At 43.9% G+C, this 27825-nt stretch overlaps 1 protein-coding gene across 1 annotated transcript; it reads left to right on the top strand.

Annotated features, from left to right (window-relative positions):
* Positions 1-178: 178 nt before the first annotated feature.
* On the top strand, positions 179-27815 carry Clcn1 (chloride voltage-gated channel 1). Its single transcript, XM_021164712.3, has 23 exons — positions 179-443; positions 3606-3726; positions 4124-4255; positions 4854-4982; positions 5150-5283; positions 6440-6517; positions 7585-7663; positions 12278-12403; positions 12699-12783; positions 12982-13083; positions 13398-13482; positions 13722-13871; positions 18558-18627; positions 18784-18894; positions 20398-20611; positions 20843-20976; positions 23403-23635; positions 24051-24198; positions 24456-24535; positions 24745-24783; positions 26599-26703; positions 26783-26869; positions 27365-27815. Exons 1-23 carry the CDS (start codon positions 264-266, stop codon positions 27734-27736), a joined length of 2994 nt encoding a protein of 997 aa, XP_021020371.1. The 5' UTR covers positions 179-263; the 3' UTR covers positions 27737-27815.
* Positions 27816-27825: the final 10 nt, after the last annotated feature.

Raw genomic sequence — 27825 nt, 5'->3', positions numbered from 1 at the left:
GGAATTCCCTGTTGGACTGTCCCACAGGTTCTCATCCTATCCCCCACCCCCACACTCCACTCACACCTGCTTCGACCCCAGAAGGATCAGATGTGGCGGGGGGGGGGGGTGTCATGTGATGGAGAGACAGCTATAAATAGCTAGAGGTGGGCATGTTGCCCCAGACGCCTTGGGGACAGTCAAAAGCAGAGGCTTAAGGAGCTACTTGGGGGAGACTAGGAGCAAGCAGGCCAAGGCCTGGCTGGGGCTTGGGGGGAGGACACATGGAGCGGTCCCAGTCCCAGCGGCATGGAGGGGAACAGAGCTGGTGGGGCAGTGCCCCTCAGTACCAGTACATGCCCTTTGAACATTGTACCAGCTATGGACTGCCCTCAGAGAATGGGGGCCTTCAGCACCGTCCCCGAAAGGACAAGGGTCCCAGGCACAATGCCCACCCTACACAGGTAATGTCCTGGGGAGGGAAGGGGAGCAGCGGTTGTCTGGGGCCAAGGATTAGTGAAAATTGATTGTTATGTGAGAAGGGGGTACACAATTTATTTTGAAAACTAAATGGTAAATATACTCAGTATATGAAAGCCTTTTAAAGATCTGAGCTTAGTGTGTTTGTTGAAGAGTTGCACGCACTTTTGCATAGCCTTTACTAACAGAATATTCAAACCATGTGGAGAACCAGCAAAGCCACACTTAAAGGAAGAGTGCAAGCTTATGTTCTTACATAACCAGAGTGGTTTCTGTAAGAGCTTCAAATGCTATAAGGACCTCCTCTACCTTCACCCACATGCAGGCAACATAGGCTTTCTCTACACAATCCCCTGTAGAATGCATGTACATGTGCGCGTGTGTGCAAACACACACAGATAAACACACTTTCACAAAAGACAGAAGAAAGGCATTGGGACAAGCAGAGGAAACAAAGTGAATGATTTATCAACGATCAATGACCAGTATCAATAAACAGAAATGGGATCCAGTTTTTAAGGACTTGGAGGTAGAATTCTGGTGCAGCATTGGCCTAGCTTGAGATCTGTGTGTTTTGTTTGTTTGCTTGCTTGGGGGGGGGGTGTAATTGTTAAAAAGGGCCAACAAAATGATTCAGTAAGTAAAACTGTTTGCCTCTAAGCCTAACAACTTAAGTTTGATCCCTGGGCCCCATGTAATGGAAGGAAAAAAAAATCTACTCCTGCAGACTGTTCTCTGACCTAGACACACACACACACACACTTACTTGTAAAACAAAGCTTTTTGTGAAACATAAGACACTAAAGAAAGTACAGAGCTATGCCCAAAGGTAATTACTCTCCAGAGCTTGGGGATCAGTGGTATATGGGCAACTAGAACAGAAATAGGTGTGGGCACAAGATAAGGAAGTTGCCTTGGGAATTTTACAGGCCACTATTAACATAAGTGAATGTACCTCTTAGCTGCAGAGAATGCAGAATGGAAGAGAACAGAAGGAGTCTGAGATAGAGATCAGACTTAGAAGTTTTGCTGACAGGGTGTCAGGCTCAGAACCTGGAGGTGGGCTGTGTAGATGGTGTCAGCACAAGGGTCATGAGGATCTCTGAGCAGTTGCTACGGGTAGGTACACAGTGGGGAGGGAGATGTGTTGAGCAGGATATAAATGTCAGAGACAGCTCATCCTCACCCCAGTGCTGGTCATTTCTGGAGAAGGCTGGATGACCATGTGAGCAAAGGTGCTATCAGAACACTTTTTCTTTTATTTTCTCTTGGTTTTTCAAGACAGGGCTTCTCTGTGTTTCCTTGCCTGTCCTGGAACTAGCTCAGTCAGTCAGGTTGACCTAGAGCTCACAGAGATCCACCTGGCTTTGCCTCCAGAGTGCTGGGAATAAAGGTATGTACCACTGCCCAGCTAATTAGAGCACTTTCTGGTGACAGGACACTTGGCCAAAGGAAGAATAGCAAGTTTAGTTTGGGAGTAGAGTTCATCCAGATTCTAACCCACCTTGAAGGCAAGCAGGTTTGTAATGTGTTTTCCTTTCGTCTAATGTTTAGGAGGGAAATACTATCCTTACACAGAAACTAGAGTGGTGTAGAGCTCCCAGGATACAGCAGTCATCAGCATTTTGTCAAGATGGTTCTGTCCCCAATCCCTACCTCAGTTTTATAGGTAGAGACTCTCAAAGCATTTTGTCAAAGTAGTTTTGTCTCCCCTTCCCACCTCAATTCTGACATTCGAACTAGAGGACTCACGACACTTTGCAGACATTTCATCACTTGTACATTTGGGCTTTGATTTCTCCCTCCCTAAACCTGTCATAATGTGCTGGTTACTGCTGGGCTAGCAGAATACATCTGGCTATTAACAGTGTTCTCCCTGCTTGAGTGTTTGTTCGAAGGGACCAAGCACGCTGTTTCCTCATTTCTCCCAGTCTACAAGTCAGAGTGCTAAGAGAACCCCAAGAGTTGATCTTCAAGGGAAATATTTTCTGGCTTTGTTTGTTTGTGTTTGAGAATGGATCTCTAGTAAGCTGTTTCTCTAGCTGGCTTGGAACTCTCTATGTAGACCATGTTGGCTTCAGATTCACAGAGATCTGCCAGCCTCTGCCTCCTGAGTGCTAGGACTAAAGTTATACACCACCATGCACAGCTAGGAGTATTTTCTATCTCTGGGTTACTGGTAGAGTTTGAAGAGAAATGATTTCCACAGGAGCAAGATAGTTAGTATGTGCCTGCTCAAGACAGAAACATCAAACTGCTACTCATATTGTGAAATAAGATCTCTTCTACCCAGGCTGTCCCAGAATCATGGCCTGGGCTGACCCTGGCCCTGGAGGATGAGTTAGTATAGAGTGTGTTGGGCCATCATTAGCATTCTTCTACATCCTTCACAGACACAAATGCTAACATAAGGATAGATCCACCCTCTTCACTTGTTTGTAGGACCCAGTTACCTCACATTGGGAAGTAAATTAACTTGCATTCTTGAGCCCAGTTCCTGTTTGTGTCTATAAGCTCTGGAATGTGAGATGGATGGGCTTTGTACAACTTTAATAAGGAAGCGGAGTGTCTCAAAGCAGACAAGCATACGAAGGCAAAACACATGCAGACACCATCTAGCACTATAAATATATAACTATATTTACTATATAGTTATATTACTATATAGTTATAAAACATATAATTAGCTAGGTTACTGTGGCCCTCTTTGTCTTAGTTGGGATCCTGAGATGGTAAGTCAATGCAAAGGTGACAGGGAAATACAGAGACATGTAGGACACAGGGTAATACAGAAAATGCCTGTCTGGTATGGATGAGTAATTTCCACACAGGTCTCAGTACCTCTACTTCCAAGTAGAAGATAAGTTTCTTGAAAAAAAAAGCTACTGTGGACCAAGACATGTCTGGATTGGGAGAAATGGTGAAACAGAAGCAGGCATGGAAAATCAATGGAAAACAGAAATGTGTGAATGGACAGAAGAGTGTTGAGAGAGGGGAAGACCATAAAGTACTCTGTATGCAACCTTCAATGCCCAGGATTCAAAACAGCTCTCCTGTTCTCTGTAAATCTGAGTCTATGTAATGCCTTCTGTATTCTTTTTGACTCTTCAACAAGATAAGACACTGACAGTTCTTTATTCATTCAGATATATGGCCATCACAAAGAACAATATTCATATAAGGCACAGGACGGGGGAATGCCCAAGAAGATGGGCTCCAGTTCTACCATGGACAGCTTGGATGAGGACCACTATTCTAAATGTCAAGGTGATGGGGACTGAGGAATAAAGGAATCTGGAATAGGAGATACAGGGATTGAGAGAATAACCTAGATGCCCCATTACACATCTCCCAACACATATGTGTGTGTGTGTGCGTGTTCACACACACATGCACACATAGAGATATATTTTGTTTGGCTTTTTTTCCCAGCCATAAGAAACAAGAGTTTACATAAACATTGTATTTACAAGGACATTACAGAACATTACAGGAGTAGGGTTGTAGTGCTTTCTGGAATGATAGGGGCAGTAACTGGCAGAGACATAAAGAGATGTCCAGTGACCAATACAGAGCTGACTCCTACCTCCATTCCTCAGCCTGGTCCCCAAAAAAAATGGCTAGAGAGCTGCTTTCTTCCTTCTTTCCCTTTACTTCTCCCTAGACTGTGTCCATCGTCTGGGACGTGTGCTGAGAAGGAAGCTTGGGGAAGATTGGATCTTTCTTGTGCTCCTGGGCCTACTGATGGCTCTAGTCAGCTGGTGCATGGACTATGTTAGTGCCAAGAGCCTTCAGGGTAGGTTCTCTCTGGACTGCTGCCCTCTACCTTTTCCATATGGAAACTATCGCGGAGTTCTTGCCTAGAGTAGACTAGGTGTGTTTGGGCTGAGCATGTTGTATGAATGATCAAGTATGACTCTGACTCCAGATAAAACTAAACTTATTGAGAACCCTAACACCACCCAGGCTTTTCCTGCCAGCCCCCATGCCAGCTGTGAATACCCCTCTAACAGGGTTACTGGCCTCTGCGGCTATCCCAGGATTCTTCAGTCTCATCACTGAAATTTCTAAGTCTTAGGGTTCCCTTCTGTTGTCAGTGGTTACCCTATGGCCTCTAGCCAAGTGCTACAACATCTTCATACTCAACTCTGACTTGCACCACAGCCACTAGCTACCTCTGCCAGAGGGAACTTGGACAGATAGCCACCTCCCTCAGCTCAGAGTTTCTACCTGTACAGTGAAAGGAATGCCCTGGGGCCAGGCAAACAAGATGCCCAGGGCATGAGAGCAAGTTGGCATAAAATCTGGTGGTGTGAATGTGGGGGTAGTGGTGAGATCACCTCACTGTCAACCTTCCTTCAATTTTAACTGATTCAGAGTCTGTGTTCCTGCAGCCTACAAGTGGACCTATGCCCAGATGCAGCCCAGCCTTCCTCTACAGTACCTGGCCTGGGTCACCTTCCCACTTATCCTCATCCTCTTCAGTGCCCTCTTTTGCCAACTCATCTCTCCCCAGGCTGTGGGTGAGTACTTTGTATAAGATGATGCAGTCTGGTTTTTTACAGACCTCCCACTCTGACCTGCCCCGTCCTCCTCAACCTGGTTTTCTTCTTTCCCATCTCTGCTTTCCTCTTCCATTTAACCTCTAGCATGACCTTGTAGGTACCTCATCTGTTTTTAACCCTTTTAGGCTCTGGAATCCCTGAGATGAAGACAATTCTTCGTGGTGTTGTCTTGAAGGAATACCTCACACTCAAGGCCTTTGTAGCCAAGGTGGTGGCCTTGACAGCTGGACTGGGCAGTGGCATCCCTGTGGGGAAAGAGGTAAGCGTGCACAGCCGAAGGAATGGATGGTAGAGCTGTCTGAACTCGGCTATGGCCAAAGGGCAGTAACAAGGGGGAAGTTTCTCACCCTGGGTTTGGTGACACAACTACTAGAGCTGTGAAACTTTACGACAGCCCCACAACTGGGCAAACTAAGGTCTGGGACTGGAAAACTGCTGGGAAGAGGGGTGTGCTCTGACCTGTGAGATGCTAGCATTATCCCTGACTTCTAACTGTAGATACCAGTAGCAGACCCAAGTTATGACAACCAAATGTCTATAGAAAACGTCTATCCTCTACATAATCTGAACCAGTCTCCTTGTTTTATTTATTATTCATTTATTTATTACTTATTTTTTAATTTGTGTTTGGTTATTTGCTTGTTTGAAATCATCTCATTTTGTAGCTCAGGCTAACCTGGAACTTTTATGTTGCCCAGGCTAGCCTCAAAATTAACACAGTCCTTGGGCTTCCCATTATTTTGGCATGAGAAAACAGATCTAGAGTGAGACTTCCTCCTTCTAGGTTCCTTCAGTTTCACCCCTGTGAACACACTTGCCCTGCCCCCTAATCACCATTGTGCACAGTAGACAAAGCATCTTTCAAAACAGAATTTGATGCTTCTGACCTCTAGTCAAGAAAGCCACAAGAGCTCTCCATATCACCTAATATAAGATCTCCACTCCTCCCAAGAGCTGGCCAGCCCCACAGTCTGCCTTCATCCCTGTGCTTGGATTATAAGGCTTTTCTCCATTTTTCTGCCATTCCATGCTGGTCCCACTCAGGACACCTGGAATATCTGTTCCCTAGAACACTCTCACTCTGACACCCATGAGCCTCACTCATGTCATTATCACTCAAGGGACTAACTTGGGTGGTGACTGGCAAGAGACAGCCACCTTCTCCTAGTCCCCACCTTGCCTCTTTTGCCTTACTTCTATTTGTTTGCTTCCTAGGCTGTGGCATTGTCTGCTATGATAGCACACTGATTTTTCATCTCTTCCTTCCTCGAATGAGACTCCTTTAAGGCAGAACTTTTGTCTGGCTTCTCCATTTCTAGCAACTAGCCCAGGGCCTGGAGCAGGAAATTGTGGTTCAATGGCATCTCTGTGTTTCTCCTCCATCCCTGAGCCCCGTCTCTCCTCTTCTCTCCCAGGGTCCCTTTGTTCACATCGCCAGCATCTGTGCTGCTGTCCTCAGCAAGTTTATGTCCATGTTCTCTGGTGTCTATGAGGTAAGGGTGAGGCAGTACAGCACAACAAGGACCAGTTGGTAGAAGGAAGCCCTCGCGTGTGCAGAGAGCAGGGGAGGGTTGCCTGCTCTGGGCTGGCCTTGGTGCTGAAGGCGGAATCTTACTAACCTATGCTCCAGTTTTCCATGGCCCTGCCTGCTGATCCTAGCCATATCATCCCCTCTGCCCAGCTTCTGTCTGTCTTCCTAGTGTCTATCCCTTCCTGATCTGTGTCTCCCTTTGGTGACTGAGCCAGGCCTGCCCCATGTTATCTTCCTACCCACATGAACTGTGTCAATTCCTTTCCATGTTTCCTCCTGTGCTGCCCCCATTCTTCTGTGGTTCCTGACACCCATCCACCTGGTTTACATACCACCTGTCTGTCCCCCTCCGCCACCTGCCTTGCCCGTCGTGCTTCTCTGTTGCAGACCGTGCCTGGGCAGCTTGATCTCCTGGTGCCAGCCTGTGCAGTGGGCGTGGGATGCTACTTTGCAGCCCCTGATGGAGGCAAGTTTCACTTCCTCCCTACCTTGGTTGCCTGAGCCAGATTTGGAGGGGTGGTTGGTGTCTGCTGTGGCTTTGGGGTTGAGGAGCCATGCTCACTGAAGGGACTTACGGGTGGGCAACCAGGGAGTGACTGGATTGCCACACCCGGGCTCCAGGGACCCATATGTTTCTACCCAAGAGCTGAGTACCCTTTTGACAATGGCTGCTCTCATCTCCTGGTTTTCTGTTGGAGTGAAGTCTTGCCACCTCTTGCTACTACTTCTCAGCCCTTCTTTGTTTCATCACTATTTGTTCATTTGCTGGGCATCTATTTAGTTAACATTTTTCTTGATGTGTTTTGGATTGTTGGCCTTGAGCTCATAAAGTCACTTCCTGATTGCCAAACTCATTGAGTTTCTCCTAGCCTGGGAATCACAGGGTTGATGGGACCATGTTCATTCCTGTGATATAGGTCTCTCATTCTCTTTTGTTTCCCATCTATGCTTATTCTCCTCCCATCTCTCTGCCTCTGCTCTTCTCCTCCTTCCTGTCTGTCTGTCTGTGTGTCTGTCTCTCCCTAGTAGCAGCCATACTATTACACTGACATCCTGACAGTGGGCTGTGCCGTGGGGGTCGGTTGCTGTTTTGGAACACCACTTGGAGGTAAGTCTGCCCTATCCCCAGAGCATGAGCCGACCAGCTTGTTCTTGTCAGCTTCGCCAAGTGCTGCATTTAACCATTTCCACTATAACAAGAGCTGCCACCCGCTCTTAGGTAGCACCTGCATTTTGCCTTCTTCTAACCATTTTACATGAATTCCTACCTAATAGTATGAGTGCAGTTCAGTAGAGCATCATAGAAAGACCAGTGACTGGAGCAGGGGCATGTTAGCAGCACATGCAGAGTCAGGTATTAGAAACACAGCAGCTCTCTTAGTTTCTACTTATGCTAAAGCCTTTTGCATTGCCAAGACTTTTACTTTACACATACTTTTCTGTAACAGGAGAATCTGTGTACTTCCTTCTCCAAGGGAAAACTTACCTCTTTTGTTTTATTAAAGACACCGGGATTTCAGTAGACTGTGTATAGATTAATGATGAGCTTTAGAATGGAAAATGCTTATGGGAGCTTTAGAGTGGGTTATTTTTTATATGCCAGCAACCTAAAAGTGGGTTAAACTCTTTCTATCCATATAAGAAAAACAGTGATATTATCATAGGTTAGTAGCGATAGGACCTGTCACAAAAAGCAGGCCTGTTTATTCCCTTATCAAAGCTGAGTTGTAGCTATGTTAGCAGGGCAGGGGTTGTATGGCTCATTCATTGAAGTCACTGATGGTGAAATTCCATGTCAATAATTGAAGAAATGCAGTTATAGAAGGGCATGTGCTTCTTAAACAACCAGTTGCTAGAAACCTCTTTGATGATGAAACTGCATTCTTAGAGGAGTTTTCTAGGTATCTAAAATAGCTTAACTCAGAAGTGATGTATGGTGAGAGTTCAAAATTAATGAAAGCATATTCTATATGCCTCGTTCTCACATGGTGGAAGCACACAGCATGAGGGCATCCAGGAAGTGTGTTCACCACTGGCATCCTGTTTACACTTCTGTTGTCAGCTCCAGTCATTAAAGTCATTAGCCCCTGTCAGTGGATGGTCTGTGTGTTTGAGTTTTTGCACATTAGACATTCACACCTATAATTACATACATGCTGTGTTTATTTACCCCTTAGTCTTACAAATAAAAGAAGAATTTATGGTTGTTTTGGTTGTCAGAAGTGTTTTAAAGTGAAGGGAATCTGCATTCTCTTCCTGACACTGCAGTTTATGAGGTTCTTTCTGGTCTTGGGACTTACCTGAGGAAAGTTATGGTAAGACATTGCTCTTGGCACACAAAACTGCTAAGCACTTGTGAATGAAGGAGCTGTGCTCAGGCTTTTTGCTTTATGCAGCAAATGACAAACCTATATGCAGGTGGCAGCACTTGATTCTTTTTTGTGAATATAGAATAACTGAGAGAGAAAAATATAATGTTGAGATTTTACTCACAACATAGGCAGCTCCTAATCCCTTGTAGTGATCAAAGTAATCTAATTCATCATCCGACTGAAACGACCAAAGCCCTTTCGCTCCCATTGTGTGCCAGGTAGTGGGTTGGCCCTGCACGCTCAAGGAGCTCAGGGAGACAGGCACACAGATCATTGCAGACAGTTTAGTGACCATGTGGCTTCCTAGGCAAAGTGCAGCGAACCTCCGAGGCAGCCTGGAGGAGCCTGTGAAACTTTATGACAGAGACATTGTTTGGTAGAAGCCTAAAAGGCGAAAAGGAAACCCTGAACAGAATGGACAGCATCCAAAGTCAATATCTGCTGCTACAGCAAGAAGTAGTGCTGGGGAGAATGCAAAGTATAGTAGGAAGTGAGTCAGAGCAGATAAATGGGCCTGCATCACGAAGCTCTGCAGAAGCCATGCAGAGTAATACACGGTTTATTCTCTAGGGTAGGATTTGCCCAAATATGTTTCTCAGAGCGCAGTTCTTCCCAGTGTTAATGGGTGTAACAGGTGAAAAGTGACTCTGAGTTCCAGTTGGTTAGAAAAATGGGAGAGTAAAAGGGATAAATAAGTAGTTTTAAAAAAAAACAACAACAACAAGTGAACTGGAAAGGTAATGAGAACATCTGAGCTGTCAGAATGCCTTTTGAGTACCCAGGGTGGCTGCAAACAGTATTTCTAATCAAGCCTTCTTTGTAGAGACCATGTCATGGGACTTGTATTATCTCATGAGACTGACTTTGTGAAGTATTGTCATGGAAGAATTGAAACCATGGAAGGATTTAAAACAAGGAAGTAACATGGTTAGCTCAGCCTGCCTATCCAATCCCTTTGGCACAAATGTGCAGGATAGAGTTGGCTGTGGATTAATGGGATTGATCTAAGATTAACAAGAAGACCATTGTCCTCATCCTGATTGTACACGATGACAGGCATAACTGGGCAGCAAAGGAGATAGAGGAAGGGCTGAGAAACTCCAGTGGGCTCAAGTCCTATTGATGCTCCCTCTTGGCCAATATTTTGTGAAGATAGGAGAGAGAGTTCTATGCCAGCATCCAGGCTCGCAGTGCTTGCCATGCAATAGATACGGATATCAGTGACCTTGAGAGAGGACACAGGAAGTAAACTGGATCTGGGGGGGAGTGAACAAATTTTACTTAGAGGATATTGAGTTTAACGTTCCTATGGCATGGCCAAATATAAAACTGTCGATGAATCTATAATCCAGGAACTAAGTTGAATCTAATTAGTATCCATTGCTGATGCCACAGGCATTAGTTAGGAAAGAAATGGAGTTCGTGACTAGCAGGAGATGGAGACCAGGAGCAGTGGCTTAACTGGACAGAGACGTGGCATGGGGACCAGAGAGAAAACAGCAGAAGAATAGCGCAATGTTCCAGATCTAAGGCACCAGAGTTTCTAACTGCTGCTCATGTTTCTAAAGCTCTGTTTTCTTTTAGCAGCATATTTTATGTTTGTCTTGGGCTAACATGAAAGTTAGCTCTCATTCCCAATCACACTGTGACAGAACTGCTACAGAAAAGTCTCCTGGGTCTCCATCATGGGGGGAAAATGGTTGTAAAATGTAAGTTGAATAATTGCACTCAGGCAGAACAAAGCTGGTTTTACTTTTATTATGACAACGTGATTCATAGCATGGACTTCTGCCCTTGGGATTTAAGAGCAGGACAGGAAGAGTGGCAGGCATAACTCTTCATTACTCAGCTCCATCCTTTGAAATTCCCTCACTGTGGTCTTTCCTCCTCCATGTCTTCTCTTCTCCTCTCTACTCCAGTATAGGCATTGAACTCCAAATGGGTTCTCACCACTATGCCAGGGCTTAGTTTCCAAGGAACATCCAATCCCAGAAAACTTAGTAGTGTGAACAAATAGCCACATCTGAAAGTGGAAAACACAATAATCCAAAATGCCACGAGAGGAGGATGAGAACGCATGCTTTCTACTTGACAAGGAGAATGGGTGTGGCTTTCTAGAGAAGGAGATAACAGAGAAATCCTCTACCAAAACACAGCTTTGGCCCCAGGTGAAAATAACCCTAAGCCACTATCTCCTTAGAGTCAGTGTGGCTAGTCACCGTCCCCTGCAAAAGAAATGGTGATGGTCATGAGGAATTTGGGAGATGTGACTTTTGAATACAGCATGAGGAGAAGAAAATTCCTATCAAGTGAGCTGCTGTCTGAATACAGAGGGAATGGCCAGCCCTGAGCAGACCAACAAAGTACACCATGAGAAAGGACAAAGTCTGCCCTGTTTATGTTTTGTTTTTCCTATTGGGCTGGTCCTCAGCTCCATCTCAGTTCTCTGACCTCCTGTTTGATACAGAAGAGGCTTAGCTAAGGTTTAGGTCAGATCATTGATGACCTAATCAAAGATCAACTCCCTTATCCTAAAGCTTACAGATTTCCTAAAGCTTCCCTTTGTTGTTGGAAATGGTGCTTTTCTGACCTCGCTGGTGTTGCTGCCTTTGGCTCAGCACCTTGTCTATGCTACATTTGCCCTCCTCGTTTTAAGCTTGAGCCTCTCCCCTCAGAACAAGAACTAGTGACTACTAGCTGCCATTCCTATTTACCTCACTCACCTTGCTAAGCATAATGGTTTACCTTCTCACCCTGGCTGTCCTGGCTTTAGACCTTGTGAGCCTCCTTTTGTATTGCCATCACTGTTAGAAACATTCCTCTGCTTTCTTTTTCTCAAATATTGAATCCTGTCGATGTGCAGAATGCCCAATCCTGTCTTTCTTATTTCTCATAAATTTGCCCTTGGGTAGAAGGAGCAATAGGGAGATGAAAAGGGTTGTCAAGCAATATGCAAACCCTGAAGCCTCTTTGGCAACAATGCTGACCACCTCCTCTGGAAGCTTCTTCATGTTTAATTTGCAGAACTGTTTCGCCTTTCCATAAATCCCATGGATATTTGACAGTTGTGAACCCCACTCAGTCCTATAATTTAAGTACAAAGATACTTGAGCTTGAAGTTCAGGGATTAAAAGCCTATCCATTTCCCACCTTCTCTGTACCTCATTGGTCCACATTCCTGGACTGGGGGTGGAAAAAGCCTCCATAGACAAGAATGTGACTGTAGTAAGGAACAAGAAAATGTCACTTCCACTGGTGCTTCGCAGACTCACAACTCAGGTGCAGCTCCTGAGATCCCAGCAGTGGGAGGTATGGGGTGTCTGCACCTGACTTGTTTTCCTGCCCCATAGGAGTGCTATTTAGCATCGAGGTCACCTCTACCTACTTTGCTGTTCGGAATTACTGGCGAGGATTCTTTGCAGCCACATTCAGTGCCTTTGTGTTCCGTGTGTTGGCCGTGTGGAACAAGGATGCTGGTAACGGGAGGTCTTGGTGGAGGTGGTATGAAATAGGGGTGGTGGTAAAGTGTAGCTCTGGAGCACTTTAAATAAAGAATGCATGGTGTTGTCTGGGAAGGAAGACCAAGGCTCAGGGTCTAGGGAGAAAACTAGATCATGGTTTGAGAGTATACGCATGGCGAGATGCTAGTAGGAAAATTGGATGGAAGAGAAGAGGTTGGGGTTGAGGAAGGGAAGATACCTTGACACTTGTCTTCCTCTCCCTGCGGCTCTCTGGGAGCTCCCACACTAATGCTGCCTTTTCATCCTACAGTCACCATCACTGCTCTGTTCAGAACGAATTTCCGAATGGATTTCCCCTTTGACCTGAAGGAACTCCCAGCTTTTGCTGTCATTGGGTTAGTGGGACCACTCTTTCTGGCTGTGGGGAGCAGAGGTTGGGGTATGACTATGGACCAGGAAGAAGCTGGGGAGAGCATAAGTGAAAGTATGGATTAACCATGAGGCAGCTGAGTAGTGAGAGAAGGGGAAGCTGCTGGCTTGCTTCCCTCCAGAGTCTGGGTCGGAGCTTCCAGCCCTGTGACTTGCACCCTTAGGATTTGCTGCGGGTTCTTGGGAGCTGTTTTCGTTTATCTGCATCGCCAAGTCATGCTCGGTGTCCGAAAGCACAAGTGTCTCAGCCAGTTTCTTGCTAAGCAGTGAGTCATTGCCCTTCACTTGCCCTGCACACTTAGCTTCTGATTCTCCCCACCCCCCCCCCAGCAGTTAGTTCCTCCTTTAGGTGAATGAATGCCTTTAGGTAGCATTGCTGCTTACAACTATGGGAAGCCCTGATACTGTGGGTAGGGGCTAGCTGTGCAGGCTCTTACCACGTGATCATTTTCTTGACCAAGAGAGTATGCTTTGCTGAAATGAATAGAAGACTATGGGAAACAACAGCTTGGAAGCTGAGTGTAGCTGCACTGTGGGCTAGCTAAGCGGGGGATAGAGCTAACCCTTTTTCCTTTTTCAGCCGCCTGCTATATCCTGGAATTGTTACCTTTGTCATCGCCTCGCTCACATTTCCACCAGGAATGGGTCAATTCATGGCTGGAGAGGTCAGCTCTAGGGGTTATCTAAAAGCAGGGGGTTAACTCATACCTGTGGCTCTGGATCTAAACCAGGAGCGGGGCAACTGCTCGAACTTGGAGCTTGCATAGTTTTGCCCAAGGGTAGACTTTCTCTCAGAGAAAAGAACAAAAAGAGTTCTGGACTAACCAGGCTGGGGATACATTCTCTAACACAGGACATATGATACATTCGTGGAAAACCTGCCTGCTCTGCTTCTTCCTCACAGCTGATGCCCCGTGAAGCTATCAGTACCCTCTTTGACAACAACACATGGGTAAAGCACATAGGTGACCCCCAAAGCTTGGGCCAGTCAGCTGTGTGGATTCACCCCCAGGTCAACGTGGTCATCATCATCCTTCTCTTCTTCGTTATGAAGGTATTCTGCCCGACTACAGCCCCTCTCAGCTTCTGTCTGTGTACAGGAGAAGAGCCCAGGCCTTATACAGGAGGGACAGAACTTCAACTTCTCTGTGTCCAACCTGGACAGAAATCAGGAAGAAACCACAACACAAGTTGCCTGTCTATCAAAATGAACTAGGATGTAGTTTAATTGCTCCATTCATGGCATTCTAGTGATGTTTGCCATAATTATAATAACCCTTTTAATAGTTCCCCTTGTTATCTTTTTAAGGCATCAGAGCAGTCAAGTAAATTTGAGCAAGACAGAGTTTAGCAATATAGATAACTGTGTAAAAACCCCAGGCCAATTAACCAAATTCCTCCCACGTGTTAAGATAATTAGATATTTAATCTCCACAGATTTGTTATTCAATTCCAGGTGATTTGCACACAAATCTCTATCATCTCTTTTCTAGAATTTTGAAGGTGATGAAATACTAAATCAACCTTACTAAGACTATAAATAATTTTTAGAAATGTAATTATTCTCTATTCAGGCAATGAGAGTGTAAGGGTTTTTTCTAGGCGAGACCAGTTTCTCTAACTTTAATTAGGAAATGAAAGCTGATACCGCTACATCCTTACCTTTTAGATCTGTCTATCACAAGTTATAAATGTAGCAGCTTCACATCATTACCTTGTACAAAGATGGTTTTTATTACTAAGCCTGCATAGTTTTATTACTAAACCTGCATAGTTGGTGATTGTCCGAGGTTTCCTTTTGGTGTTCTTTTTTACTAATAACATGCCTCAAATAAGCAAGCCAGTATTTCCTGTGGCTACTGGGACTCTTATAGGTATCTCTGTCCAGCCTAAATTCTCAAGCTTTTCAATACCTTGCTCTTTTATGATACTTTATGAAATATGAATCACTAAGTTATATTGGTATTGTTCCTATAAGACAGTGACCTCACTTATTCAATAAATGCTATGAAATACCACGTGCCAAATACATAACTCTTGGCCATTGGTGTTTGGCTAATTTTATATTTCCTAGCTTTGTGCTGTTGCTTGTTAATATATCTTTCAATGATATTATTATTAAAGATGCCAGCTGCTTCCCACAGCAAGTCTCAGATCACAAGCTTAGGCTCCCAGGGTTTGCTGTGGATTTCTTCCTTTCCAGTTCATTCATTAACAGTGAACTAACTTAATCCATATTTTGGACACTATTATACCCTTTATGTTTCTTTATTCAAAACGAATGCTAATTTTTCCTGAAAATATTCCAAGAATCATATTAACGATTTGATGTCTAGACTTTCATTTATAATTCTCATCTTCTCTAATTTATAAGTTCTGGCTTTCTATACTGGTTGGACTTACTTTACTGGGAGTAAAGTTAGGTCTTATTTTGTAATGCAAGCTAGCCTTAAACGTGTCCTTTCCTGCTGAGATATTAGCATGAACCCCAACCCAATAACTCTGCACTGACTGTTGAATCTACAGTCCCTTCTGCAGGAGCCCAGTCCATGATTTAATAGTATTTCAGAATCTATTCTAGAATGGTATGGCTTGGTCTAAGCAGTATGCCACCTTTGGGGTCCTGTAGACTGGTAAAATGCCAAGATTTTGAAAAGTTTTCTAAAAATAAAATATCTTTTAACTCTCACTGCTTACCTTATCTGCATCCCCAGATTTCAAGTTATATATCTCCCCATATCTCCCCAACATCAAGCTTATTTTCAGATCCCCACTTGGATGATATGGAAGGATTCATCTGTATGTCACTATAATTAACTTCTCACTGAATTATATCCTAGAGAACATTCATATTGTAAGTGTATAAGAAAAAGAAACACGTTCTGGGCTATATTTCAAGCTCAACAGTTTATAGAAGATCTACAATATTCTTTAGTACTTCTAATTATAAAAGTATTCCTTGCTACAAACTCCGTTTCCCCAGTCACTGCTTCCCAGTATTGTCATTGCCTAATCACTGCACTCACAACAGTCCCCTTATTTTTGTCAAATGTGAAAAATAGAACATGTAGCCAAATTAAAATAAGGAAGTCCTTATACCTGACTGTTTTTTCCTTATTCTAATTAAATATCTGAGGTAGGCTGCTTTATAAGGGAAAGAGTAATTTTTGGCTCACAGTTCTGGACATCTAAGCTTGCAGAGTCATACCAGCAATGGTGCTCTTGTTAACAGAATCCTAAGCTGTGAGGCAAACAATAAGAAGCACGTGTGTTTGGGTTCATCTGTCTGTTCTCCTCAGAAAGCTGCCATGAAGTCATCACTAATGATTCATCCCAGTGCCATGTCTAATCCTAACAAATTTCCGAAGCCTCCACTTCAGAGCATCACCGCTAGATTAGGTCCTCATCCTCTTGATATCACAACAGAGATGAATTTCCAAATAGAAGCTTATGAGACATTCAAATTGTTATCAGTCCAAAGCAGGGACTAGTACTACTTTTTCCAATTAGATTTGAAATCTAGTCCATGTCCATGTGGCCTTTTGGCAGTGTCAGGAAGGGAGCTTACATTCTCGGCTCAGCTGCTTCTTAATGTTGGTGAAAGGGATGTCCTACTTCCCTACCTGTCCCGGTCTCAAGGTGTGCGAAGTGTCATCATGCTGTACATGAAGAGATTTTCCATGAACGTGAATATAATTCTAACATCTCTGATGAATGGTATCATTCATTGCCTGTTATTGTTGAGTTTTAGCATCGCCTGAGGCCCAATGGGAGCCTTTTTGCCTGGTTTTTATATTAGTTCTCCTTGTGATGGGTCTAAATATAATGTAGTCAGTGATAACAGGTTTCTAGTTTCTCATTTCTTTAGAACTGGATCTTTAAAATCTTAAGTTGCTTATGTGCCACATGACTCTTGGTTTTTTTCCTTCATGTACCAATAGCTAAAAAAAGTTTGCTAATCTCAGTCACCCTCTTTGTGCCATGGGAGTTGATAGCTTCAGCACCCCCAGGTCTGGATTTACACTTCCCTGGGAAGATAATCTGCTTTATGCTGCAAAATCCTGCCTACCCATTGCCCACCATCTGCATCATTGGAGCTTTCAGATAATCCGAGCCTACAGAATCCCTTCTGACTACCATGTTCTGATTCCCAAGAATACGTGAGAGTGCAAGGATTCTTGATGTGCTAACTGTCACCACTTAGGAAGCGTAAGCCACAAGTGCATGGGAATCCTGCCTCCAGAGGCGTCGACTCAGCTACATTTTTAACAAGTTCTCTGGATGAACATGACTTTAAAATGTTTGAGAAAATATTATGCTTTGAGAAACCTTTACTGTTTTGCATGAATATCACTCCATCAATATATTGTCTTTCTTTACTTCCTGTCTACATTTATGGAGCCCGGGGCCACTGCAGAGGAGGCAGAAATAAGGCTCACGCTCTTCCCGCAAGAAGTCAGCAGTCTGCATCCTCTTCATTTGCACATTTAACTGCAGTTCTCAGCCAGTCTGGTGATCATAGTCTCACGAACTAGAGAGTTTGCTTCATCCCACACTTCTGGAGTAAAATTCTCTCTGAGCCCTCATCATTGCCTCTTGGGTTCAGCCTTGGCTTGAAGCAATGCTTTCTAAAGTTCATAAAATTTACTTTTTATTCATGTACCATACTTCCAAATACTTTAATCTTTACAGCTTGCTAGGTTTTTAGCTGTTTTCATCTTGTACCTAATTACTTTGGAATCCTTTTCTGAGATTTATTAACTTACATAGGAAGGACTTTCAATACTACGTCTCAGCTTTTCTTATTTTTTGGATATTTTAATATTTAGCCATTATTCCTGTTCTGCTCTATTTCTGAATTCTTCTGCATTCTTCGCCTCAGAATGTACATACAGCTTTTGCTATAATTGCCCCAATTTCTGTTGGAATGATGCCTTGCAAAGTTGATCTTGGATATCTTTTCTGTTATATTGAAAGACTAATCAGGTTCTCAGTTTGCCCCTGTGGTACAGCCAAGACATATCAGTGATTTTTTTTTTTCAGTACTGGGCATTGAACACAAGGCCGTGCAGATTCTAAGAATACACTCTATCACTGTATGTCCCCAGGATCCAGATATAATTTTGATCCTTGTTTAAGGTGGTTTGATTTCAGAGACAAAGGCTCAAGCCGAGCAGTCTTCTCTTCAGGATCCCTGTGATCCTTGCTTTTCTCTGTGACTTTGTAATGGTCAAATCAAAGCTAAATTAATCTGACAGAAGTTCAGTAGACTTTAAGGTACCTGCTGCATTGATTTGGGGCCCATTTATAAAAATATAAGCTGAGAAGGTAAGAACATCTTCCAGCGTAGCATCTTAGCCTACTCCACAGAGATAAACTCTCTGGGCTGACAGGGCTCACTGGGTGAGGGTCATTTTGGAACAGTGAAAGAGGGATCTTCAGGGGCTCCCTTGTTCTAGTTTGCCAAAAAGAAAATACAGTCACTCAAAGTTGGAAGGATTTGTGTCAGCCATCTGGAGGAACTTTCTTATCCTGATGTCTTTGTTGATCTCTCAGCGTGAAAGCACCAAGTTTTTCAGGCTCTGGAGAATGGTGACAGACAAGCAGGCTTCCAAAAGGGTTAACCATCTCAGGACATTTCTGTTATGACTCTTGAAGCAGGAGGGAGGAGGGTAAAGAGCAGAGAGAGGCATGGAGGAAACTTTGGAAAGAGTACTGTAATCTTTCTTTTTCTCCCTAGTTTTGGATGTCCATTGTGGCCACCACTATGCCCATACCCTGTGGAGGCTTCATGCCTGTTTTTGTTCTAGGTAAGGGTTGATGGCATCATCCTGATAGCTACAATCTGGGTGGCTGGCGGGGAGACCTAGGATGTTTGTACTCTTAATGCCTAAGCAAATAATATGCTGAAAGCATAGAGACAAAGACATTTATCTTAGTATTTTTCTTCTTTATCTTCCTTCTAGGAGCTGCATTTGGAAGGCTGGTAGGAGAGATCATGGCCATGCTGTTCCCTGAGGGTATCTTATTTGATGACATCATCTATAAGATCTTACCTGGGGGCTATGCAGTAATTGGTGAGACATATTCCTAACCCCTGTAGCCAGGTATCGAATACCCTGAATCCTTATAATCAAAGTCTGCAAACACATCTTCTGTCAGTGTACAGCAAAATAATTTAAATACAACACTAATTAATTCAGGTTTTGTTCAAACAACTGGATCTTGGCTCTGCCTCTCATGGTTTCTCTTTTATAAGCCTTAGTCCTCCCTCCTGTGGAAAATGGACATAGGAATCAAATAAGAAAATAGGAAGGGGATAACCTGCATTGTCTTTGCATTTTTAGTAGGCTTTTTCTTTTCTGATAATTATTGAACCAATAATGCAGGTGATGGTCCCAAGTCCATCCAAATTGAGCTGTGCTAATGTTACTAGAGACTAAGAAGGCAGGAGTGAGAGCTGGGAGACAGGAACCGGGGACTTCTAAGATGACTTGTGAGGTAGACCTATACTTGTGAGGCACTCTACTGCCTGATCCTAGTCCATTTATAAAGCTTCCAATATCAATAGGCATCTTCTGTTCTCTTCATGCCTCTCAAATGTCTCTCTTCTTCCATAATGTATACTTCCCAGTACACACACTATGTAGTTGATGTTCTGAACTATGCGTCACCTACGAGGATCATACATTCCAATATTATACTCCATGACCTTTTATTCTTATATGGTCACATAAGCCTTCTCCTATTTTCCCACAGGATAGTTTCATCATTTTATTAGCTTTAGGGTTTTTTTTTAGGTTTTATTAGCTTTAGGGTTTACTAGCTTTTAGGGGTTGTTGTTGTCATTGTCATTGTTTCTGAGACAGTATCTCTTTAACTAACCCTGACTATCCTGAAACTCACTAAGTAGACCAGGCTGGCCATGTTCTCATGTTTGAATAAGAAATAAAGTTAAAGTATGAGTGACTAGTGAGTTGATAAGAAAACAATTTAAAATACATAAGATTGATTCTACTGTATAGAATCATAATGATTTAGATGTATAAGAATTTTAGAAGATATTTAATGATCTTTATAATCAGTGGATGAGAGCACGGTATCCCAGGGAAGTATGCTTTGTTAATACAGTAGACACAGGATTGGAATCTGTGGATCCTGATCAATAAAGACAATGCCATTGCTTTATGTCTACAGCATGATTCTTGAATTTTCACACTATTCATTCATAAACTGTTGGCATTGACACCAGATGCTCAAAGTAAGATGCTATCACTGGGTCTTTTATTATGTTCAGTGGAAAAGCAAAGAATGGGTAAGCTGTCACTCTGTTCACATTATGAATGAAATGATATGCACAGATTTTGTGACTTACTGAATGTTATGCATAAATTAGATCAAAGGGGTAATTTTTGAACAGGCAAGCTTTCTAGCCCTTACTCTTCAAAAGTAGTAATCCAAGAATTGTTGACACTGACCAAGGTCCGTCTCCTATTCTGTGTCATTCCCATTGTACCCTCATTTATTCTCCATGTCAAGAAAGACAGCTCCAACCCATTAATACATTCCTGTCATTCCAGGAGCAGCAGCTTTGACAGGGGCTGTCTCCCACACAGTCTCTACAGCCGTCATTTGCTTCGAATTAACCGGTCAGATTGCTCACATCCTGCCCATGATGGTGGCTGTTATCTTGGCCAACATGGTGGCTCAGAGTCTGCAGCCCTCCCTCTATGACAGCATCATCCAGGTCAAGAAGCTTCCCTATTTGCCAGACCTTGGTTGGAACCAGCTCAGGTCAGGGCCATTGGCTGGAATTAGTTTAGATATGGTGGGATGTGGGGGGTCCTGAAATGAAGAGTGAGTCTAGTATCAGTGTTGGGAAGCACTGTTTCTTCATTCTTTTCATGTTTCCACACACTTAGTAAATACTACAGGAGAAAGGAAACATGGCAGACCTTGTGGGAAGAAGGAAGGGCCAGCATAGGCCAAGAGTGGGCTGACCCAGGATGCTTTCTCCCTCCTTAGCAAATTTACAATTTTTGTTGAGGACATCATGGTACGTGACGTGAAGTTCGTTTCGGCTTCTTGTACATATGGGGAACTGAGAAACCTACTCCAGACCACCACAGTCAAGACTTTACCATTGGTTGACTCCAAAGGTAAGTGGAAAGTAAGGATGCCAACTAAGACTACCCAGCTGGTGACTAGCAGGTTGTACAGTCACCTTAGTAACTTTCTAACGCTGATATTAAAACACCTAATGTAAATAGATGAAGGGAAGAAATGTTTATTTCAGCTTATGGTTTCAAGTTCAGTCCGTTTTGGTAGAGACGAGATAGTGGGACAGAGCAGCACACATCATGGCAGGCCAAGATGCACCCCACCCCATTTTGTGCTTCTGGTCTTCCTGGGATGCAAAGCTATGGGATCATGCCACCTATATTCAGAGTGGATCTTCCTCCCTTAGTTAATCTCTAGCAGTGTCCTCATAGACACACCCAGAAGTGTGCCTCACCATTCTCCTAGGTGATTCAGAATCCAGGTGAGCTGACAGTAAGCTTCACCATTGCAGGTATGGACTTGAACTCAGAGCTATCCAGCCGCTAAGGGAAGCTCAGTTTGTACTTACTGAGGAAGATGTTCTTCTTCTAGAAAAACACATAAACACACGCACAGCCATAGCACAGGCACACAAAGGCAGTTAAAATCCAATTAAGGAAGTAAGAATGGGCAATCCTATTATTGCCTGTATTCATAGCAGCCGTGAATTTTAAAGTCTCCTTGGGCTTAGAATTAGTGAACAGTTTGCAGAAGAATATTCCAAATACAGATACACCGTATACTGTTACATCTTTGCTATCATTATGAAAATCTTGTACCCCACTGGCTCCACCCTTGCTCTAAGGAAGAGCCATGGCTTCAGAAGCCATGGCTCTTCCTTAAATATCTGGAAAATTTAAAGCTAAGTCTTTTGACTCTGGTCACAGCATTTTTGCCAAGCAATCAATATATAGCTGTGTTTTCTATCTCTCTTTTAAGCTACCTTATTTAATAGATATCTTGTCATTTATTAACCTTGAACTTGTGGCCAACAGCACTGTAATCTTACCCAGATAAAACTCATCTAACATATTTTCTCAGTAAGGCAAAGCATAGCCTTCCCTTCGTGTGCTCAGAAACAGTAGACAGCGCTGCAGCAGTGCATGTGGGGGACACTTTAGACAGCAGAATCACCACACAGAGCAGAGACTGGGGAAACACTGTGGCTTAGATTGGCTGCTCACAGAACCTTTGTTTCCTCGAGCTGAAACAGGAAGGCTGAGTGCTGTTTGTTCGGCCTCAGCTGGGAACATGAGATTCACGCCGTTCACTTTGTTGTTGCTCTGTACATGGCTGTGAATTACAGCCAAGACCTCTCTAGCAGTGTAATCATGGACATAGGTTCTAGTGAGTAAGTGAGTTCACAAATAGAGACTTCATAAACAATGTGGGTCAACTGTAAGTCTGCTCTTCACATACTTAGTTAAATTCTGTCATTTCTTTAATGGCCAACCTAAAGAACAGTGAAAACTCTTCCTCATGGAGGAGTAAATGGCTTTGGTAACTGTTGATTTCACATTTCCTTCTATTCACTGTTCTTCCTGCCCACCAATTTCACTCTGGTGTGTATCACTTCTCACTGTAGTTTGTCTTTCTCATTAGATTGGGTGGTCTTTGAATGTAGATAGCATAATCTCTATATTTTCATAGTTCTAATTATTAGCTGGACCTTCAGCCCTCATTTCCCTAGTCTGTAAATTAGAAAATAGATATGAGGAACTGTTTGGAGCCAGAAACAATGTTTGTTTTTTATTTCAGATATTCAGAGTATTCAAATTTCTCAAGCTGCACTAGTGCAGGCATTTCCCTAAGCTCAGAAACCTTCTAAGGAGCTTCTGAAGCCATGGCTCTTCCTTAGAGCAAGGGTGGAGGCAGTGGGGTACAAGATTTTCATAATGATAGCAAAGATGTAACAGTATACGGTGTATCTGAGATCTAAGTAGGTGCTCTTGGTGCAGTGCTATGGTAGTTAAGTTGCTGAAAATGTTCAGCACTGTAGCAGAATTTATATAAACACATGAAAGGCTCATGGAAAGTGAACATTTTGCTTATATTCTATCAGGCTGTAGGTGCTTTAAGTGATGAATCTTCTAATATAGAAGACTCAATGCTAGCGTTGCTTGTAGACTTCTTTCAGAGTGTGATTGAGTCTCAGATTGCTACAACTGCCTCTCAAGTCTCATTACATTTAGATAGAGTAGATCAGCCTATTTTAATAGCTTACATATTTGCAAACACTATATTAGGGCAGTGTACAGATAAGTACAGATTAGCACCAATTAGTGTGCTGCCAATTGGGTCTGTAAGTGCTAAATGTGTAGAGTTACAGGGATCAAGTGAGGCCACACTGGAGGAGTTTAAGATGAGTTTTTAGTAAGAAAAGGTAAAAATTGCAGTAAGAAAGGATTCTGAGCTTCTACTTCACCTGACTTGCTAGCCGTGTAGGTGTGGAGCAGGCCCTCAGGGAAACATGGTTGTCCCCCAGATTCAATGATCCTACTGGGCTCTGTGGAACGCTCAGAACTGCAGTCCCTCCTGCAGCGCCACCTGTGTGCAGAGCGAAGGTTGAAGGCTGCCCAGGACATGGCTCGAAAGTTATCAGAGCTGCCTTATAACGGCAAGGCTCAGCTGGCTGGGGACTGGCATCCTGGTGGTCGACCTGAGTCCTTTGCCTTCGTGGATGAGGATGAAGATGAGGACCTCTCCAGGAAGATAGAGGTGACTAAGACAAAAGGGGAAGGGAGGCTGACAGAGGGGGAAATGCCAGTAGGTGTCGCCAGGGACATTGCCTTGGCTGGGCTGGGCTGGGCTGGGCTTTGCTATGACAAGTGCTGGAAAAAAGGAAGGGGGAAGGAAAATACCAACAAGTGAGAAAGTGACAATATAAGGTCCATTGCAAAAGAGACCAGTGTTTTGAAAAGGAAAAAGGGGGATTTGGGAAGTGGAAGAAAGGGGGTACAGTTATATCTCTAGGGCACCCACTAGTAAAGGTAGCAAGGTATCATGTGATGTGGGACTTCTCTGAAGCTAAGAAGTTTTGCTTATTTTATTTCTTCTTCTTCTTCTTCTTCTTCTTCTTCTTCTTCTTCTTCTTCTTCTTCTTCTTCTTCTTCTTCTTCTTCTTCTTCTTTAGCTTTCACTGACTCCAGCTCCTCCCCCTCCTTCCCCTCCTTCCCCTCCTCCTCCACCTTCCCAGTTTCCTATTGCTCCATCATACCCTGAAGAACCTAATGGGCCACTGCCGAGCCATAAACAGCCACCTGAAGCCTCAGTCTCTGCAGGTAAAGACCTCTCAACATGTCTTGGGAATTACATCCGGGACTCACCTTTCCCTAAGAGCTTCTCTTGTAAGGAGATGTGAGGCTAGGCAGTTTCAAGAGCTGATTCCATAATGCTGTCCTGGAGAGCTGGGAAAGAGGTAGAAAAGAGGAATCCCTTGAGGTACAGCATTAAGGAAGTGCAGTTCTTCAATGGCACAGTATCAGGGGCCACTGGAAACCCCTGGCCACTTCCTCCATCTTCTTACTACTCCTTTCAGATCAAAGATCATCCACTTTCCAGCGCCTGCTGCACTGCTTGCTGGGCAAAGCTCACTCCAAAAAGAAGAAAATAACACAGGTAAAGATGTGTTTAGAGAAACAAGGATGGTCAGAAATTGGTCTTTTAGGAATGAGAAACTCAAGTCCTTAGTTAGAAGGGCAGAGGTCCAATCACGATGATGGTTTGAAAAGGTGGCTGTTACCTACCCAGGAGGACATAGTTTCTGAGAAGCATAACTAACCTGAGAAGAGAAGGGAAGAACTTGGCCTTGTATCTTTCTTCCCTAGGATTCAACAGATTTAGTAGATAACATGTCACCTGAAGAGGTAAGAAAATCCACAGCCTGAAATGGATTGTTTCATCCAATGAAGGTATTGCTTTTTTTGTTTTATTTTTCAGACAGGGTCTTACTGTGTAGCCCTTGCTGGCCTGGAATTAGCAGGTATCTATCTGTCTTCCTCTGCCTCCCAAATGCCAGGATTTAAGGTGTGCACTAACACTTCTTACTGTACCAAGAAGATTGAATACCAGGTAGTCATGAATTTGGCTATTTGATACCTGTTAGAAATAAAATGCATCCTGGTACAAGTACACTGATTATATATTTCTAGTGTATATCTTTCTCAAACACACAACGAAGAGACATTATTGAGGAATAATTCAATAAAAGTAATCATTTAGTATATTTTGAGAGATGATAACCTTAACAACATCAGGATGTTGATTTTGACAAAAAATATATTGAGCCAATACAGAAATTACACAAAGAATTTTATGTGAAAAAAAATTCACCTGATGTCCCAGCTATGATTTAAATGTAACATAGAGAGAGCCTTGGCTTCTAACTGGTGCTGAACTTTGGATAAGACCCAGCAGCAGCATGCTCTTCCCCTGGAACTGAAGCTGGAGTTGTCTCTGGGATATGGTCAGCACACAAACACTAGAGTCCCCTAATGGCTGCCTATGGAGCGCTTGGCAGACTTAGCACAGTGCATCTGTACTTCATCTGCAAAATGTAGATAGAGAGAAAATTGTTATGAGGATTCTATGAGCTAAAACTGAACAGCAATTCGAATTATGCCCAGCACAGATGAAGTTATTGGCAAATGTTCTCTGAAAATGGTGTCACTATTACTGGGGAAAGGCAAAAACAATCAAAGCTGAGGAGTCCTGGGATGATCTTGGAGCAAGAAAACAGGTCCTATGTAAGTCCACCAGCCCCATCCTCTTTGTACCCCTTTGGATAGTGTCTGCTCATGCTAAAAGTCAGTTAGGCTACACATGACGATAGGAGTCAGGACCATAGGAGTTTAAAGTATACATGGCTGTGTCCAGAAATTTCCACAGGGCATGACACATGGAGGGAGGCTCACTGTTGCCTCCATACTAAATGCAAGGACAACCTTTACTGATATTCTCCTAAGGATGAGTGCAGATTTGACAAACAGAGAGTTGAAGTGACATAACCTAGAAAATAGGACTAAAGAACATCTTAGATTCACTTATAATGCTGGAGAGAATGGCTTAGCTGTATTTGTGTCTTAGTGATTTGGTTAACAGACCAACAAAACAAAACCAAGCAAAACAGACAGTTCAAGTCAACTACATACCAAGTGGTACAGAGAGTCTGCTCAGATTCAACAAATATTCACTCTGCTTTACACCTAAGGGACAACTGCTAGCTTCTTTGAACTTCACCTGTTGATATCACTTAGCACTCAATGAGTGTTCATCCAGTAGGCAGAGGAAAGGCAAGTGCCAATATCAGGCTGAGTATAAACAGTGCCATTTCTGAAAAGCAAAGACTCACAAATTGTCAAAGGTATGGTATGAATTATTAGACAGGAAAACATGTCTGATTGGGAGTGTCAATAAGACAGAATGAAGGTTGGGAAGATGAAAATGAAGGTAATGAAGGTTGGAAGGTTTAGAGATCCGGGTTTAGAGAACTCAGCAGACTACAGGAGGAGCCACTTTCTGGGTACCTGAAGGTGAAGGGTAGAGTCTGAGGCCAGATAATAGAGGAGAAGGAATCTGTGGTCCTCTCAGAAGAAAAAGAACACTATTGATCAGTGGTGTCTACGATGGCTCCTGAGGGACAATGCCGAGTTGAAGGGGTCTCTGTGAAACTCTGTCAACAGATTGAGGCCTGGGAGCGGGAGCAGCTGAGCCAGCCTGTGTGCTTTGATTGCTGCTGCATCGACCAGTCTCCCTTCCAGCTGGTGGAGCAGACAACCCTGCACAAGGCAAGCTCTTGCTGACTGCTCTGGGCTTTGGGAAGGCAGAAGTGGGGCCATGCTGACCTGGGCTTTCTTTCCCCATCAGACTCATACACTCTTCTCACTTCTTGGCCTCCATCTTGCCTATGTGACCAGCATGGGGAAGCTCAGAGGTGTTTTGGCACTAGAAGAGGTAAGGATGAATAGGCCCCACTTGAGCAGAGAGAGGGAGGAATGGATCCAGGACAAGGGGACATGGGTGGGGAACATAGAAAGCAAATGTTCCTCCAGAAGACTGCAAGGCATGTCGTGGTCACATAGTTCTCCAGCTCAGAAGGGCGCCCATGCGTTCTTCTCGCAGGGGCCTGACTTGAGGAATGGGCTTTAGGTGTGAGCTATGGGGAGGGATGCGGGACTATGAGAGGGATATTCATCGAGCACTAGGAGAAGCTTCCTGGGGGGGGGGCGGTGGGGAGGGTGCTTTCTTAGGGGAACTGCTTTGTCAGGGATAGCTTTGTCGTTGTGTCTTCTGCTATGACTGTTCCCTGTCCGTCTGTGTCTCCCTTTCTTACTGTTTCTATTTCTGTTTCCTCCTGGTTTGTCTATTTCTTGTACTGTCTCTCATTGTCCTCCATCTCTTTTTCTTTTTCCTACTGTCTATCTCTTTACCTCTCCTCTTCCTCCTCAGCTACAGAAAGCTATTGAGGGCCACACCAAATCTGGGGTGCAGCTTCGCCCTCCACTTGCCAGCTTCCGGAATACAACTTCAATTCGGAAGACTCCTGGGGGGCCACCCCCTCCTGCCGAGGGCTGGAATGCACCTGAGGGTGGAGATGGGGCTCCTGGAAGAGAAGTCATCGTTCCTACCATGCCAGAGACTCCTGTCCCACCACCATCTCCAGAGGTCCCTTCCTGCCTGGCCCCAGCCAGAGCGGAGGGTGAGCTGGAGGAACTGGAGATGGTGGGGAGCCTAGAGCCTGAGGAGGAGCTGGCTGACATCTTGCATGGCCCCAGTCTGCGGTCCACTGATGAGGAAGATGAAGACGAGATGATCCTGTGAACAACCCCCTCCACGCTTTCTTCTTAAAAACCATAGGGCCCATGTCAGAGAGTGGACTTGTATGTGATATGGGGAGGCCTCCACTTCAT

Source organism: Mus caroli, unplaced genomic scaffold (genome assembly GCF_978045245.1).
Source record: "Mus caroli unplaced genomic scaffold, Mus_caroli_1 scaffold_7, whole genome shotgun sequence".
Classification (NCBI taxonomy): domain Eukaryota; kingdom Metazoa; phylum Chordata; class Mammalia; order Rodentia; family Muridae; genus Mus; species Mus caroli.
The sequence above is the reverse complement of the archived record's forward strand: the minus strand, read 5'-3'. Positions and strand labels throughout refer to the sequence as shown.